The sequence below is a fragment of the Perognathus longimembris genome, chromosome 2 (genome assembly GCF_023159225.1).
Source record: "Perognathus longimembris pacificus isolate PPM17 chromosome 2, ASM2315922v1, whole genome shotgun sequence".
Classification (NCBI taxonomy): Eukaryota; Metazoa; Chordata; class Mammalia; order Rodentia; family Heteromyidae; genus Perognathus; species Perognathus longimembris.
The window spans coordinates 82,881,642-82,897,521 of NC_063162.1; the positions used below are offsets into that span (position 1 = coordinate 82,881,642).

The window sequence follows — 15,880 nt, forward strand, 5'->3', positions numbered from 1 at the left end:
ACATGGGCCTTTGGGGAACATTAGATATTCAAATCATAGAGCACACTCATTCATTTCTGTGTAGTTTATGACTGCCTTTCTGCTGCTATAGTAGAACTGAGCAGGTGTAACAGAGACCTGGGAATGGGGACATAAGTCTCCATTGTTCTTTGAGTAACACAGAGTATAAGCCTAAAATATCTTCTTCTATCGGACTCTTTAAGAACAAGTTTCCTCCGTGTATACTGGTATTAGAACCAGGAAATTGGAAGGGAATACCCAAATCAAGAGACACAGGGTAAAAAAAGACAAACAACTACAAAAGCAATACTTACAAACTGTTTGGTGAAAATGAACTGAACAACTGAACAACTCATGGGGGGGAGGGGGAAGAGAAAGAGTGAGGGGGGATGGATGAATGAGGGACGAGGTAACAAACAGTACAAAAAATGTATCCAATGCCTAATATATGAAACTGTAACCTCTCTGTAATTCAGTTTGATAATAAAAAATATAAAAAAGTACAAGTTTCCTAACTAATCTAGTGTAATGCTTTGATTCTTTTGCTATAGAACTTAAATAAATAAAAGTGACTAAAATATTAGTATTTGAATGGGGAAATGTCAGTGTTTTAAGTTGAAATATATCTAGTTGATGAAAGTAATTAAATATTCATCATGAAGCATCAACTCTAAATCTGCCTAAATGTAGCTGTTAGTTTATGGAAAAGAGGATGGAACACACATTATGAAACACTGGAAGTTGCCACCTCCAAAATCTAGACTGAGAAACTGTACAGGAAAAACTCCATAAGGTGAAAGAACGAGAAACAAGAAAATATGGGCAGATATTAAAACATTTAAGAGATAACTACAACCTATTGGTGTTAGGTTCTGATTCAAATCACCACAGTAACTTAAGAGACAGTAAGGAAATTTGAATAGTGGATAGTTGAAGAAATCAAAGATACCTAATAGCTCAGATGTGAAATGATTTAAATAGAGATTGATATTCCTTGTGCTAACAAGCCTCCCTGTACGATGATGTGATATCAACTTTGTAGACACTCGTCAAAGAATGATTTTGTTGTTTGTGTGCTTTTGATGGTACTGGGGCTTGAACTTGTGCTTAGCTACACAGATGCTCCGGTACTGTAGTCACTCTACCAGCTTTGACATTGATTATTGTTTATATAGGTTCTTACTTTATACTCCAGCTGAGTTGGACTGAGATCCTAGTATTTGTGTTTCCCTCATTGCTGGGTTGACAGTTTCAAGCCACTGAGCCCAGAGGTTGGTTGAGATGGAAGTCTTGTGAACTTTTTTATTCCTAGGATGGCCTGGAACATTGATCTCCAATCTCTGCCTTCCAAGTAGCTAAGATTACAGTATTAAACTACTGTACTGGCTTGCTGTTTGTTTTTTTTACGATGAATTTTCCCATGTATCTCAGGCTAACTTTGAGCTTGAAGTTCTCCAGGCTCAGCCTCCAGTGGGTGGGGATTGCAGTTAGCAACCCACTAGGCCGAGTGGGGTAAAGAATTACAAGCAAAGGAGAACATAAATAGGACCCATTGTAGTAAAATTATTGTTTATCCATTCAACCGAACTCAGCCAATAGGTCTAAAGGCTCAGAATATACTAGAGGACTCTTGCTTTCTGTGTGTGTATTTTTCACTATAGAGAAGTTATTCTTCAAATGTTGTATTCAGGGAGCAATAGTATATGAGAGAAAGAAAGTACATTCTGTAGATTGCATGTACTTTTTAAAAGGATGTCTATTGAGTCATTGCCTTAGTAGGGGTATAGTTAAGTCCTGTACAGAGACCCCCAAATTAATATGGCTTAAAAAATGGAAGTGATGGGAGGAGGTAACAAGTTTGACAAGAACTGTACTCACTACCTTGCATATGTAACTGTAACTCCTCTGTATATCACCTTGAGAGTAAAAATTAAAAAAAATTAAAAATTAAGAAAAGAAAGTTATTTCATTCTTATATTTTTGTGTGCAGGTATCTAGACAGCTTAGGGTTGGGTTTATTCTGCCTCACTACAAGGCTCTCATTTGTGGTCCACCTGTTGGTGTCATCCAGACAATAAGAAGGGAGAAAAGTGAAGGAAAATAATGTGGATGTGACCAGCAAGTTGTATGTGCCATTTCTGATTGCCTCTCATTGGTCAAAATTTATCATATGGCCAGATGTTGTTACAAGGCGGGGCTGAGAAATATATCTTGTAGTGAGCAGTTACCTTCCCAGTTACAATTGCAGGGGGAGTTATTATTAAAAAGAGAAACAAGGAATGCATTTTGGTAAGCAGCCTGCTATCCTTGGTACATTTTCTCTTCCCATTTCTTCTGCTTCTTTTATTTTCTCAGAAAGCATCACTGTGCAGACGATGATTAACATCTTACGAGACAAAGCCAGTGGAATCTGCATAGATTCTGAAACTTTCCTTACCACCGCCAGTATAGTGTCTGTCCTGCCTCAGAAAAGAAACTCGCCATGCATTCACTATTTCACTGGGACCCCAGATCCTTCCAGGTTTGTTTAAGACAAGGTTATGAAGGTTAAAAAAAAAAAGTACATTTCCCATCTCATTTTTAGCAAGTGTTCAGTTCCTGGCTGGGTTATTCCTTTGGATAGCAAGGTCATATTTTTCAGTCTTAAAATGGGCAGTGTAGCACAAGCAGCTTTGCTTAGGTGAGGTGTTTACCTGTAATTACATAGTGTTGATCATAGTCATGGAATCCAACTATTTAAATTCATCACATGGTTGTTAAATAAATGTAACGAATGGGTCCATAATGTACAATAGTGAGGATATAAAGATGGATAAAACACAGTGAGAAAGAGAGATAAAGAAATGCCCAGGATTTACCAGAATACCAATTCCTATGAGTTATTATTGTATACAACTATCAATCTATCAATCTAGAGGCAGTATGATTCAAGCATACTATGACTTTCTTAAGGTATTGTACTTTAGGGTGTTGCTTTCTTCCTCCATGCTTCAACAAAGAAGTAATATTGCACAGATTAAGACTACAACCTCTAGTCAGACACCAGTGGCTCATGCCTATAATCCTAGCTACTTAGAAGGCTGAGATATGAGGATTGTAGTTCAAAGCCAGCTGGAGCAGGAAAGTTAATGTGACTTATCTCCAATTAAGTACCAAAACGCCGTAAGTGGAGGTGTGGCTCAAGTGGTAGAGTGCTAACTTTGAGTGAAAGCTCAGGGACATGCTCAGGCCCTGAGTTCAAGCCCCAGTACCAGGAAAAAAAAATCTCTAGAGTGAACAGCCAGGATTCTAAATCTTACCTCTGTCATCTAGTAGCTGAATAAGTTACTAGACTTCTGTAGGCTTCAGTTTCTGTAACTGTGCAGTGGGCATAACACTTGGCTCTATGTCTATATGCTTGTTGGGAGGATCAAATGATACAATACAAATACATAGTAGCTTGATCAATTGTTTATGAAAACCAGTGCTGATCTGCCAGGCAGAGGGCATCCCCTATCCCTGGCAACATCCACTACAGGTCTCATCACCAGTAGCTTACAAATGATCATCCAGTGGCTTCTAAATATGTTTGCCATTAGAATCAACTTGGAGGGGATAATTTTGAAAAATACAAATGCATTGACCCAAACATATGTATCAGAATCTGCAAAGTGGACCTTATAATCTTTCAGGTAAGTCTGTCTGATCCTCAGCATGAATAGCTCCAAAAGAATCTCTGTTCTAGCAGATTCTCTGGTAGCTTTTAGACATTCATTCTCTTAGCTGAAAACTGTTAACATTGTTGGGATGTCAGCTGTTAAAGCTTTGAATCTACTGTCAAATAATTTCATTCTTCTAGTAATCAAACTTATTCTCTTAAGGTTTCAAGAATGTAAGACTGATTGTGTCTAGCTAGGGGACTGTCTCTCTCGCTTGCTTTGTCCTTGTCTTTCTCCTCCCCCCTTCCTTCCTTCCTTCCTTCCTTCCTTCCTTCCTTCCTTCCTTCCTTCCTTCCTTCCTTCCTTCCTTCCTCCCTCCCTCCCTCTCTCCCTGCCTCCCTCTGCCTCTCCCTCCCTTCCTTCTTTCCTTCCTTTCTCTTTCATGCCTGGTGCTCTACCAAGTGAGCCACATACCTCCTCTTTCAACTTTTTGTTAATTGGAGATAAGGGTCTCTTGGATTTGTCTGCCTGAGAGGGCTTCAATCCATGATCCTCGGATCTCTGCCTCTTGAGTAGCTGTTACTTTTTATAGGCTGTGACTTTTTCTCTTTTTAGGGCTGTTTACTCTTTCTATTTTTTTTTTAATGCTGGGCCTGGCCTTGAACTCAGGGTCTGAATGCTGTCCTTGCATTTTTTTGTGCTTAGGGCTAGCACTCGGTCACTGGAGCCTCTTTTGGCCTTTTGTGCATAACTAGAGATAAGAATCACTTAGACTTTCTGGCCCTGGCTGGCTTTAAATCATGATCCTCAAATCTCAGCCACTTTGACTAGTTAGGACTATAGGCATGAGCCATGGGCACTCATTTGAAATTTTAAATTGTACATTTTTATTATTCTTAAGTAATTGTACAAAGTATTTACAACAAATCATTTTATAAGTACAATGCATCTTAGCTAAGAATCAATCCATATGCATTGTCCTCTGAGGTTATCAACATATCCTTCCAATAAGACCTGAATACTGAACACATGGTATAAACTATTCTTACATAATCATTCATCTGCTTTTCAGGCAACTGCTTTATACTGAATATTATGTTTGTTGAATATTAGAGGTGAGATGTGTGCAAGAGGTTGTACATAAGGCGATAGAAAGGAAAACTTTACAAAGCAAGGGTCTCCAAGCCCTAGGCATTATGGGAAAAATGGGAATTCTGTAGGAACAAAAAGCCAAAATTAATATTCTGGGCTGAAGAATGGTGTGTGTAAATAATGCTCAGAGGCATGAAGTAGCATGGCACAAGGTTATTACCAGTGTACACCCTCTAATTGATAAGGCTGCCAATTAGCTTCTGATCTTACTTCCTTCCTCCATCTTTCTACCCTCATAGGGTACATCTGGTAACCCTCTACAGTGAGCCTGAGCCACACAGCCATTTTCTTGGTATCATCTCATGATGACACCTTGTTGACTCCAGCTGCTTTTTCTTGGTACCCACCCTCCAGTTCCAAACCCTGGGTTCTATGGCCCTAACTTCCACCCATGTTTTACTCTACCAGATTTGGGGATACTCCTTTCCCTGGTATTCAGGCCTTTCCCTTGATGAACCTAGCTTGTCCCCTAGTGAAGAAGGCTTGGTAGGATTGTATGAGGAGTCTGCCAACCAACGGGGCTTTGAGAGTTCTGTTTTGATGCATCTGGAACAGTCTGCTAAGGGATTTGGACATTGTTGTTTATGAAGCCTTCAAGGAGTGGGGTGGAGTACACCAGATCTCCATTATCCCTGTGGTTGCCAGTACCTGCTCTGTTAGGATAAAGGCTTCATAGTACTAGCTCAATCATCTAAAAGAATTTTGTATCCCAGGCTGACATAAAGGACTTAATTCGATGATATGAATGTGTTAAGAAGTAGGCTTCTGGGCTGGGGATATAGCCTAGTGGCAAGAGTGCCTGCCTCGGATACACGAGGCCCTAGGTTCGATTCCCCAGCACCACATATACAGAAAACGGCCAGAAGCGGCGCTGTGGCTCAAGTGGCAGAGTGCTAGCCTTGAGCGGGAAGAAGCCAGGGACAGTGCTCAGGCCCTGAGTCCAAGGCCCAGGACTGGCCCAAAAAAAAAAAAAAAAGAAGTAGGCTTCTGGTATTTAAAATGGAAAATTTCAAGTAATTTTAAAAGAAAATTATTCATGGCTAAAATAATTGAGAAGACCTTGAAGAAGATTAAGTTTCTTTAGGAAGACATTATTCTTTATCTTCCATGATTAAATAGGCTTCTCTCTCAATGTGACTATAAAGCTGTCACAGGTTATTTTTCTTCCCATTCAACAGTTCAGTGTTTCTCTGTAATTGGGTATGTTCGACATTTTGTATTTTGTCAGCAGGAAGAGTAATTACCTGTTCTTAGGAGTGTTTTTTAGGTAGTGAAATTAAGAAGATCTTAGCTTGTTTCTGCTAGTGCTTAAAAAATTAGGTGTTTTTCCTATTAGGAGAATAGTTTCAGAGAAGTTTCAACCATTTTTAGCTTTGGTTATGATCAAAAAGTAGGACTGATTTACCCCTCCCAGTTGATGTTATGAACAAAGGACTTCACCTTGCCCATGCTCTGTCTCCTTCAGCACGTCACTTCCTGTGCACACACATTGCTTACAGATCTCGAAATGATTTACTCACATATCCAGGTGTTCCCTTTTCTCTCTCGTTTCTCCCTATCTCCTACTACCAGGTACCATGTAAGCTTCAGAACTGGAAGAAGATGCAAAATACAGAGTTTGAATGACTGAGGGCAAAGCAAATTCTATCCCACCAATATTATGTTGAGTCTTGTTGGTTCCTCAGTCCTCAGTATAGCAACACTAGTCATCTCCAGTAAACTGGTTTTCACCTTGGAGAAGCATTTTCTGGGAGTCAGTACTTGTTAAGGCTTTGCTAATGTGAAAAATGACCCTTCAGGGGTTGGCGAAGTGTCGTGGTGGCTTCCCCCGTTCCCTCTTTCTGCCGTGCTGGGTTCCCTTGTCCGAACCCGGTGTGGATCCGAACTTCTCGTCGCTGCCGGTGTGTGTCTTGGTCCGCACCCTGCCTTGTGTCCGTGGGGTCTCCCGCTATATGAATTCTGTGCTCCTGGCAGCCTGTCTGCCGATCGCCGGGTTCCCCTTTCCCAGCCTGACCCTGTTTGGGCCAAGGTCGGCTGGTGGGGGGAGGGTGCCCCGGTGAATCTCCGGCTCCGTGTCGGTTTTCGGTTCTTCTTTTTTGCTCCTTTTTGTTTTCCTGCGTTTCTCCACTGCTTCTGGATGCTGGTTTTGCTGGGTTCTTGATGGGGTGTTGGGTGTTGGAGTTCCCAGCTCGCTATTCAGTTGGTGTGAGTCGGGGTGCCTCCCTATTCTTTCGGCGCCATCTTTCTCCTCCTGCTAATGTGAAAAATGAGTGCATGAGAGAATACCTTAGCGTTTTAGACAGTGTGAAATGTAGGTTTTTAGAAAGTGGTAGAACCAAAGAGAGCTTTGTGTGTTTCTCTGCCAAACTCCATGTACTGTGATGTTACTGGTGATTTCAAATGGGTCACAGGTGGTGTTATATCACAACAATGGGGCAGCATCATAAATATGTTGGCTTTTTTCAGAGTTACAGTTGTCAGACCAGCACAGCATTGAGAGGCCCTTACACATATGAAAATACAAATACTCAAGATACAGGGTAGATCAACCAAAAGGGGGAAATAAAGGATAGAAAGTTCTAGGAAAATGGGGTTATGGTGAGTGGCAATGTGGTAAAGAGAGGCAAGGGACTTTGGTTCTCTCTTCCTTGCCTTTTCTCCTTTCTCCCTTCCCTCCATCTCTCACTGTCCTCCTTCTTACCTTTTCCTCCCTCTAGAATTTTATCTTCCTTTTCTTCTTCCAGTGGACTAGATTTATGAGGTTAAGTTGGACTGTCCAAGAATATACAATCTGGATAATTCCACAGATGACACCTGTTTTCCCTGGAAGATGCCTATTGGGGAAGAGGACTGTTCAACGTTTACAGCCTTTGGGGCCATCTAGGGTAGAGCCTGCATATTTGTAAGTGTAGTGGAGGGCCTGGGAAGTAGGATACCCTTATCTCCAGTTTCATTCCACATTTTTCTAGTACTGTCTCTCTGCACTCTCCACTTTTGGATTTCAAAATCTTCCCAGACATTTATATTGAGCCCTCACCCCTCAGGTTGTTCTATCCTCCAAAAGTGCTGGTTCTCTTTCTTCTCTTTTCACAGAATAGTTGTGCTCCCAACCCTGTGTGACTTTTGACAGGGTGATTAGGTGATTTTTTTGTTATAGTAAATCTTGAACTATCCACAGATGAATCACTTAGAAGGTAATCACAGGTGGGGGTGGATGTGGAGAACTGTCCCCAAAGATCTCCTCTCTAGCTCTAGCTCAGCAGACTCTCTTGGAGAGTGCCATGCTGTCGCTGGTTCTATCCAGTGCAGAGCTCCAGAACTGAGAAGGTACAGATCGAGTAGGCACAAGTCTGCAGGGCTTGCCCTCCCTGGTCCCTGTATTGCCAAAGAGCCTCTGTACCAGCCAAGGAGCCTACAAGGCCATTGCCTGATGACTACAGCAGGTTGTATCCTATCCTTTCACAAATCCTCTAGTGCTGTCTAGTCCCTCAAAACAGGGGATTTGCTATTTGAAATATGGCTGTATAATCAGAGAGCAGAAGGACTTAGAGACAGGTGGTTTGGAGGCATCTCTTTGCTAGACAGTGATGCATCTTTCTTTCTCTACTTCCTTTTCTTCCATGCCTAGTTTCTCTTCCTTTCCCTTTAGAAATCAAAATTGGTTCAGACATTTTGCAGTAGGAGGGAAAAGAAGGGTTTATTTTCCAGAAGCTGTGGGAAGTGAGTGTGTGTTCTCCCTTAGGTCCTGGGGGAAACCTTCCTTTAATGATGGCTAGCAGAAAAAAGGGCCCAACCTGGCACACCTTGCTCTCCTATATGTAAAGTACTTATACCTATCTATACCTATGCATATATGATATACAGTGCCTATACATAAGCTGCAGAGAATAGCAATGTCTCTATGCTCCCATATTTCACCAGTTTGGGGGGCTCACTACCTTTGACATTCAGGCCATATAAGTCCAGGCTTTAATTTAGCATGCTATCTTTCCTTTCTCCAGCCCTCCTTCCCATCATGGAATCAGATAATTAATTGACATGTTACTTCCAAGTACCACTGTCCACAGCAGTGCTCCTCAGATGTGGATGGTACGATTGCCTGGGGTCTTGTTAAACTGCATATCAGGATGGAGCAGAGCCTGATGTCCCCAGGAATGCTGATGCTCAAGTTCAGTGACAAAACTTGGCTTGCTAGGGTGACTGGTTTCTAGTCCTTTTCAGATCATGAAAATATTGTGAAACACTGGCAAGGGTGTTCTGGCTGCCTTAAGTTCCACATACCTCAGAGATGAGAAGGAAGTATCTCAGCTTTCTTTTAACCTTCTTGAAGCTCCTTGGAGTGTGCCAAGTTGTACCCATTGAGAAAAGAAAGAAATGTCTAAATAGAACAAATGGATCATTATACACGGTGTGTGAGGGTTTTCCTCTTTCTTGTCATTATTGCAGGCGCTGCCTGTGATATGGCTGATAACAGGTGACACTTGGATTCAGTGCTGCCTGTGCCTGCCAGGAGTGCCCTTCCTGCACCAGCACTACTTCTTCTGGATACAGAGAGGGAGGATCAGTCTCGTTCCCCAGTGGGCACCCCACTCACTCTATAGGCATAAGTCCTTTTTTGGGGAAAAGGTTGGTCTTGTGGCTTGAACTCAGGCCCTGGGCACTGTCCCTGAGCTTCTTTTGCTCAAGGCTACCACTTGAGCCACAGTGGCACTTCTAGACTTTATTTTATTTTTTGGTAGTTTATTGGAGATAAGAATCTCGTGGACTCTCCTGCCAAGGCTGGAATCCTCAGATATCTCAGCCTTCTGTGTAGCTAGTATTAGAGGAGGCATGAGCCACTGGCACTTGGCTGCATGACTCTTTTACAGTGTGTGTGTGTGTGTGTGTGTGTGTGTGTGTGTGTGTGTGTATGTGTGTTTACCCAAGTACATGTATGCATATAAGACTGCATATACCATTTCCTCTAAGCCATATCCATCCTGCCATCAGAGCTGAATCAACAAGTATGGGACTTCAGTCCCTGCTATGAGCAGCACTACCTTACTACAGCCAGACTCCATATCTCACACTTGTCCCTTTGGGGGCTTCTGGGATTCTTTGCTGCCATGCGACTTAATCTACCTTCCTTGAGTCCATGCACCCTAACACATTTTTTCAATAAGGTAGAACTTCAGAAACAAAACCACAAAAGCCTTCCTTTCCAGAAATGAGGGATGAGAATTTTTTTAAAACCTAGATAGCTATACTTGATGGCAATCCTTTAAAGAGCCTTGTCCCAGAACACTGCATGTCTAATTGCCTTACTTTATGCAACAAAAAGGATCCTTTTGTGCGGTCTTCCCAGAACAGAGAAAATCTATTTTGTTGTCTCCTTGTAAGTAGAACATGTTGCAGTTTGTACATGGATGGTAGCTACCAAAACATGCAGTTGTATCTCTCTTGGCTAGTCTCTTAGCTCCTCACTGCAAACTCCTAAGTTGGCTTAGGAAGTGTGTGCTGAATAAAAGGACAATTGCTTGTGTGTTCCTAGTCTCAAGCTCCATCTGGCTGAAGCAGCTGTCCTTTCTCTCCAGGTCCATTTTCAAGCCTTTCATCTTTGTTGACGATGTGAAACTTGTTCCCAAAGCACAGTCTCCCTGTTTCGGGGATGATGATCCTGCCAAAAAGGAGCCTCGGTTCCAGGAGAAACCAGATCGTCGGCATGAGCTGTATAAGGCCCATGAGTGGGCACGTACCGTCCTCAAAAGTGACCAGGTGAGCCTGGGGCGGCCAGGGAAGAGACTAAGTCAGCAAGAAAGGAGCAGGAGAGCAGCTGGCAAATGCCTTCCTCTCTCACTAGACCAGTCTCTCCCAGAAAGTCAGACTTCAAGACCTTTTCTAGAATGCTGATGTTCTTACTCATTATCCTGAAACCAAATAAAACAAAGACTCCAAAAGACTAAAACTGTCACTCAATGGGTCTTGTGTTGCTATCCTGGGAGAATGAGAATGCACAGGCAGAAAGTGGTGTGTGCTCAGAGATGGACTGATGAGGTTGAAGGACATACACACACACACACACACACACACACACACACACACACACACACACACGCTGGTTTGGGACTTGAGCTCAGAGTCTGGATGCTGTCCCAGAGCTTTTTTTGCTTAAGGCTATGCTCTACCATTTGAGCCATAGTTCTAATTAATGCTAGCCTTTTGGTTATTAATTAGAGATAAAGATATCACAAACTTTTTTGTCTGTGTTGGCCTGGCTGAGGTTGGAGGTTTCGAACTTTAGAAACTTTAGGACTTCATTTGAGTGAAGGCAAGCAGTAGGACGTGGCTGATGGATGGGAGAGCTTCTTCTCAGTTCTGGGCCAAATTGGGCCAATGAAAGCTTTCACTGTTGTGAACTATAAATGAATGAGTCCCGCTTGGATGATGAAGTCTTTCCATCTCAGAAAAAGTGACAGGATAGACATGTATAGTTTATTCTGTGAGCTATTTATTCCTTCAATGCATGCCTTTGGAGAATTCTCACTGTGTCTTAGTCATTGGAAGGCATCAACAAACCCTTTCTTGCTCTCTAGATTATGGTCTAGTGAGGGACACAGCCATGTAGGTCAGTTGTCACCTGAGGGAGCCTGGTGACTATGATAGGGTAATGGCATGGAACTATGGGTGTCCACAGGAAAGGTCTTCCAGCAAGGAGTGAAGATGCACACAAGCTGACGATGCACTGAGACAGGTAAGGGCCTTCCAGAATGCAGAGTCATCTGTGCAGCAATGGGCAGGAGGAATACAGTTCACCGTGGCTGATGAGGAGGGGTCTGTCTGTCAGGAGGTCAAATAAGAAAGAACTCAGTGTTATCAAGGCCTTCCCTGAGTGTACTCAGAGTCTGAATTTTTTTCTTGAAGAACAGTGGGGAGCTGTGTAAGTGTTCTGAGCAGGCCAGTGCAGTCGCCACATCCTAGAATAGTGGCAATTGTGTGGCCAAGTGGCCAGTGTGCAGGAAATCAACTGGCCCTAAGCGCTTTCAGTGTCTTCTACCACAACCTCTGCTCCTTTGCTCCCATGTAAAGCTGCTGTGTCTTTCCTTAGGAGCAGGGCCACGCACTGAGGGAGACCATGCTGGAGTTGGAAAAGCAAGGCCTGGAAGCTATGGAAGAAATCTTGCGCAGCCCTGGTACTCCAGACCCTGCTGAAATGGGGGACCTTTTCTATGACTGTGTTGACACAGAGATTAAGTTCTTTCAGTGAAGTAAGCAGCTCTTCCTTCTTCTTATTTAACACTTTGACTAAATGACCGGCAAAACAAATCTCTCCAGTGTGAGCAAAATAAAAAAGTGATGATGTAGCCTCTTGTTCTGAAGCCAGATCAAGCTGTCCCATGTGTCTCCAAACATCCTCTTTTCTGCCGCATATTTGTTCCCTTCCTTTGCTAAGTAACATGTATCTCCATTCCTTGTCATTCTGTGGCGTGATGAATAATGGATTTGAAGTTGTTCTTTCTTCTTGTATTTCAGTCACAGTAGGTACATTAGCCTCTTTCAAGGGGGCTAAAGTTCATCAAACCTGGAAAGACGGGCCTTGCAGGGCTGAGTCTGAGAGAAAAGCAAGAGCTTCTGAAATTTTAGTCTTTTCCTTGGTACTGGTTTCTTCTAGTACAAAAGGTATTTGTTAGCATAAAAGGCTTTCTGTGTGTGTCAGGGAGAACCCCCTCCCCCCTTTTCTCTTCACTGGAGCACAGGCCTGAATATGGTGCACAGTGCCCACAGGTGTGTCCTGGGGAACAAAGCCTTTGGGAGGGAACAAATGGGGTCCTTCTGCAGTTCCAGCTCCATCCCAGTGCTGAAGCCCTGAAGGACTTGTTTTCACCAGCTGTGCCCATGCCCACCAGACTTCCACATGCACCCGCTTCCACATGCACAAGAGCTCAGCATTGGTATTAGTTGGAAATGGTTCACCTTCGAGGCCTCCAAATCACCATGTTTTACCCCTAAAGGGCAACTGATTTCCCTGTGCAGCACAGAGCTGCTGCCTGGATGCAGCCTTGTTCTGGAATCACTTCCAGATCTATTTTCCATGGTCTCCTCTAGGAATCATGAAATGGCCATGTGGCATGGTTCCACCACCCACAGCTGTCACTTGGCAGCTAATAAGGGAAACAAACAAACAAACAAAAAACGCTTTTAAGTACTTAAAGTAGCTAAAATCTGAATGGTCTCTACTTTTTCAACATTATCACTCACCATCTGACTCAAAATCATTATTGCCATGCTGACTCACCATGAGAGCCTGGAAAAGCAAACAAGGAAGAGCAAGTGTGCTTAGCACTGGAAGAACCAGGGCAAGCAGGCCGACAGATGGATGAAGGAGGATTTCTCAGCAGGATGACAACTCAGCTGCAGGCCTTCTGCTCTTTTCTTGCATTCCACAGATGGGTGTGTAAAGCAGCTAATTTCCTTGGCCATCCCCCTTAATATCCTCCTATAGCACCTGCCCAGCCTGTGCCTGCAGACAGCTGCAAGCAGGCTACTGAAGTGGGCTGGAAGGAGAGTGGGGTGCTTACCTCCATCTACTGAAACTCTGGACCATTTTTAAGCTGGCTAGAGGCAGGCAAAAATGACCAATAGAAATTATGACCACCTGGTGGGAGTCTGCTGTTGGGCCTAATTATGCTTCCTTATCCATGACAGGAAACTGCACATGGAAATCCTTTATTAGTAGTCTCTAAAACAACCCAGGGTTAGTGACCTTCTAATAAAAAAAGGTAGCAGCAGTGACACATGCTGTGCAGGTAGCAACAACCCAGCCTCAGATATGAGCACTGAAGATCAGGGGTTTTACCTGAATAGCTTGGTCTTTTTTCCCCCCCTAACAATCCTCTTTCAAGAGTGATTGTAGGTGCATATAGGTATGAAATTTTTGCTCAGTAGTTTTGTAACCATAAACAGTGAGAAATGAGGACAATACTGCAGCCGTAAGTTCGCGGCCATCCATAGTGATGGCTTATTATTTCGGAGTGCTTTAGGTAGATTTCCCAGGGCTTTCCCTGTTGAATTGAGGGTCTCAGGTACAGCAGCCATGCTGTCTATAATAGCTAAGGTTGGATGACTGAGGTTTAAGGAGCATGTTGTAACCTGTTTCATCCTAATCCCACCTGCTGAGTTATTTAAAACAAATTGATACAGAACACCATTGTGAGATTCTACTGTGTGGTCCCATTTCCACTTGTGTGGGAAACATTTCATACATGACACTGTCCAGATATCTAAGGAGATTCAGAGTTTGATTAGAAGTCTTGTGAGAATAAACTATAGAATTCTTCTTTCATAACTGTAGCAAAGGTCATAGATACAATTCTAACTTCCCAGTTGTATGTCAGGAAACACAATTACTATTTCTGATGCGGGACACTGACCTTAGAAAAGCATGGCAGAGAAAGGTCAATCTCTGAGAGTTACCTTGGCTGACACTGTATATCATAACTACCATGTTTCAGTATGAACACTAGAGGGCAGAGTGGACCTCCATGACAGCCTAGCATGCTTTCTGGGCCTGAATTCTTCCATCAGGAAATGTAAGGGGTTTACATACAGTCAGACCTGACAACAGCAGTGGACAAGTTCTTAGTGCATTGGAATAAGTAGAGAAAGGCAAGAAGAGAGCTAGGGATCTGCTAATGTGGTTGCATGATCGTATGGTGACTTTATCCATCCACTTAAGAGCTGGAACTATGTTGCATTTCAAGTAGATACTTGTAGGAAGCATGTCTTTTGAAATGCTCCCTACAGATTATGCTTTGAAGAAATCTTATTACTTGGATAATTTCTTGACCAAGGATTGCTTGAAGGCAATGTGAGGAAAATAAATGTTCAGGGTGAAATACAAAAATAATGTTTAAAAGTCATTACGTGTGAATAGCTTTCTAGAATACCATTTGTGTGCTTTTTACGATGGGGTAGGGGTGCCTGTGCATGCTTTGTGCAGAAAGAAGCCATGGACATAAGGGACAGAATCCCTTCCCACCCTCCCCGCTAAAACCTGTCTAGTAGATGGGATTGACTATAGAGGAAAACAGCCTTTATGTTCAAGGGCACATATTCTACTTACAATAAATTAGCAAAACAGAAACAGTCATCTTTAGATAGAATAAGAATATAATAAAAATATGGAGATTTTTTAGTGCCCAACCATGTAAGACCCAGTGTTATTATTAGGAGTCGACTTTACAAACTAACAGGGCATGTATGTAATGATTAGATTTTAGCAGTGAAGGTCTTTTACTGCTGGGTGAGTCATTAAGTATAAAAAATAATTGTCAACTAAGCAAATTACTTTGGCTCTAATCGATGTCATCCCAACACTGGTATAGGTGACATGTAATGTGGCTAGCAATATCAAACTACTCACTGAATTCTTGACTGGAGAGCCAGCCATCTTTTGTTGGAAAAGCCTTCACCTGTGCTCTCAGCTTTAGGAGAAGGCACAGGGAGGAGACAGGAAGTAGACCCATTCTGCTGGACATGCTCAAATGGAAGGGAAGGAGTGCAGGTCAACGGTCCCAACATTACCTTATGCTTCCAGTAGGTATGGCATTTCATTCCACACAGTCATAAGTCCCAGCTCCCCTTCTGTGATGTGTGGCAAGTGTGCTTTTCCAATTGACATCGATCATTCTGAAATGTCATATGCAGAATCTTTATGGGAACATATATACATACGTAGATGTATGTATATGCAATCATGTTGTGAGAATTTAAATGTGTTAGCTGAAAAATGTTATTGGCAGGGAATAATATAAAAGAAAGTTGTTCTGTTTCCAGTATGTAGTCTTTAACAATCTTTTGTACAAATATCTACAAACAAGATAGTTTCCCTGTCTAACGCTTGCCCATGGGGTTGTATTGAAATGCATCAAACGTACAATAAAAATACTGAAATTAACATCTCTTGGCTTTTTCTACTGCGTGTCTCATGAATGAAACCAGTCATCAGTCACAACACAGAAGATGTACACAAGAATGTGTCTCGTTAACTGAAATCTAGAGAAAACTCAAACAGTTCAACAGTTTTCTTTATTATTTACCAATTTTTGGATAAA

The 15,880-nt window shown here is 42.5% G+C and overlaps 1 protein-coding gene across 1 annotated transcript in view; it reads left to right on the forward strand.

The window, feature by feature from the left end:
• The window catches only part of Scrn1 (secernin 1), a 63,491-nt gene extending 47,704 nt beyond the window's left edge, over positions 1-15,787 (forward strand). The window contains exons 6-8 of the mRNA XM_048339605.1: positions 2,356-2,521; positions 10,364-10,544; positions 11,875-15,787. Of these exons, the coding sequence (XP_048195562.1) occupies positions 2,356-2,521; positions 10,364-10,544; positions 11,875-12,033 (506 nt within the window). The 3' untranslated portion in view covers positions 12,034-15,787. The remainder of the gene's footprint in view (positions 1-2,355; positions 2,522-10,363; positions 10,545-11,874) is intronic.
• The last annotated feature ends 93 nt before the right edge of the window (positions 15,788-15,880 follow it).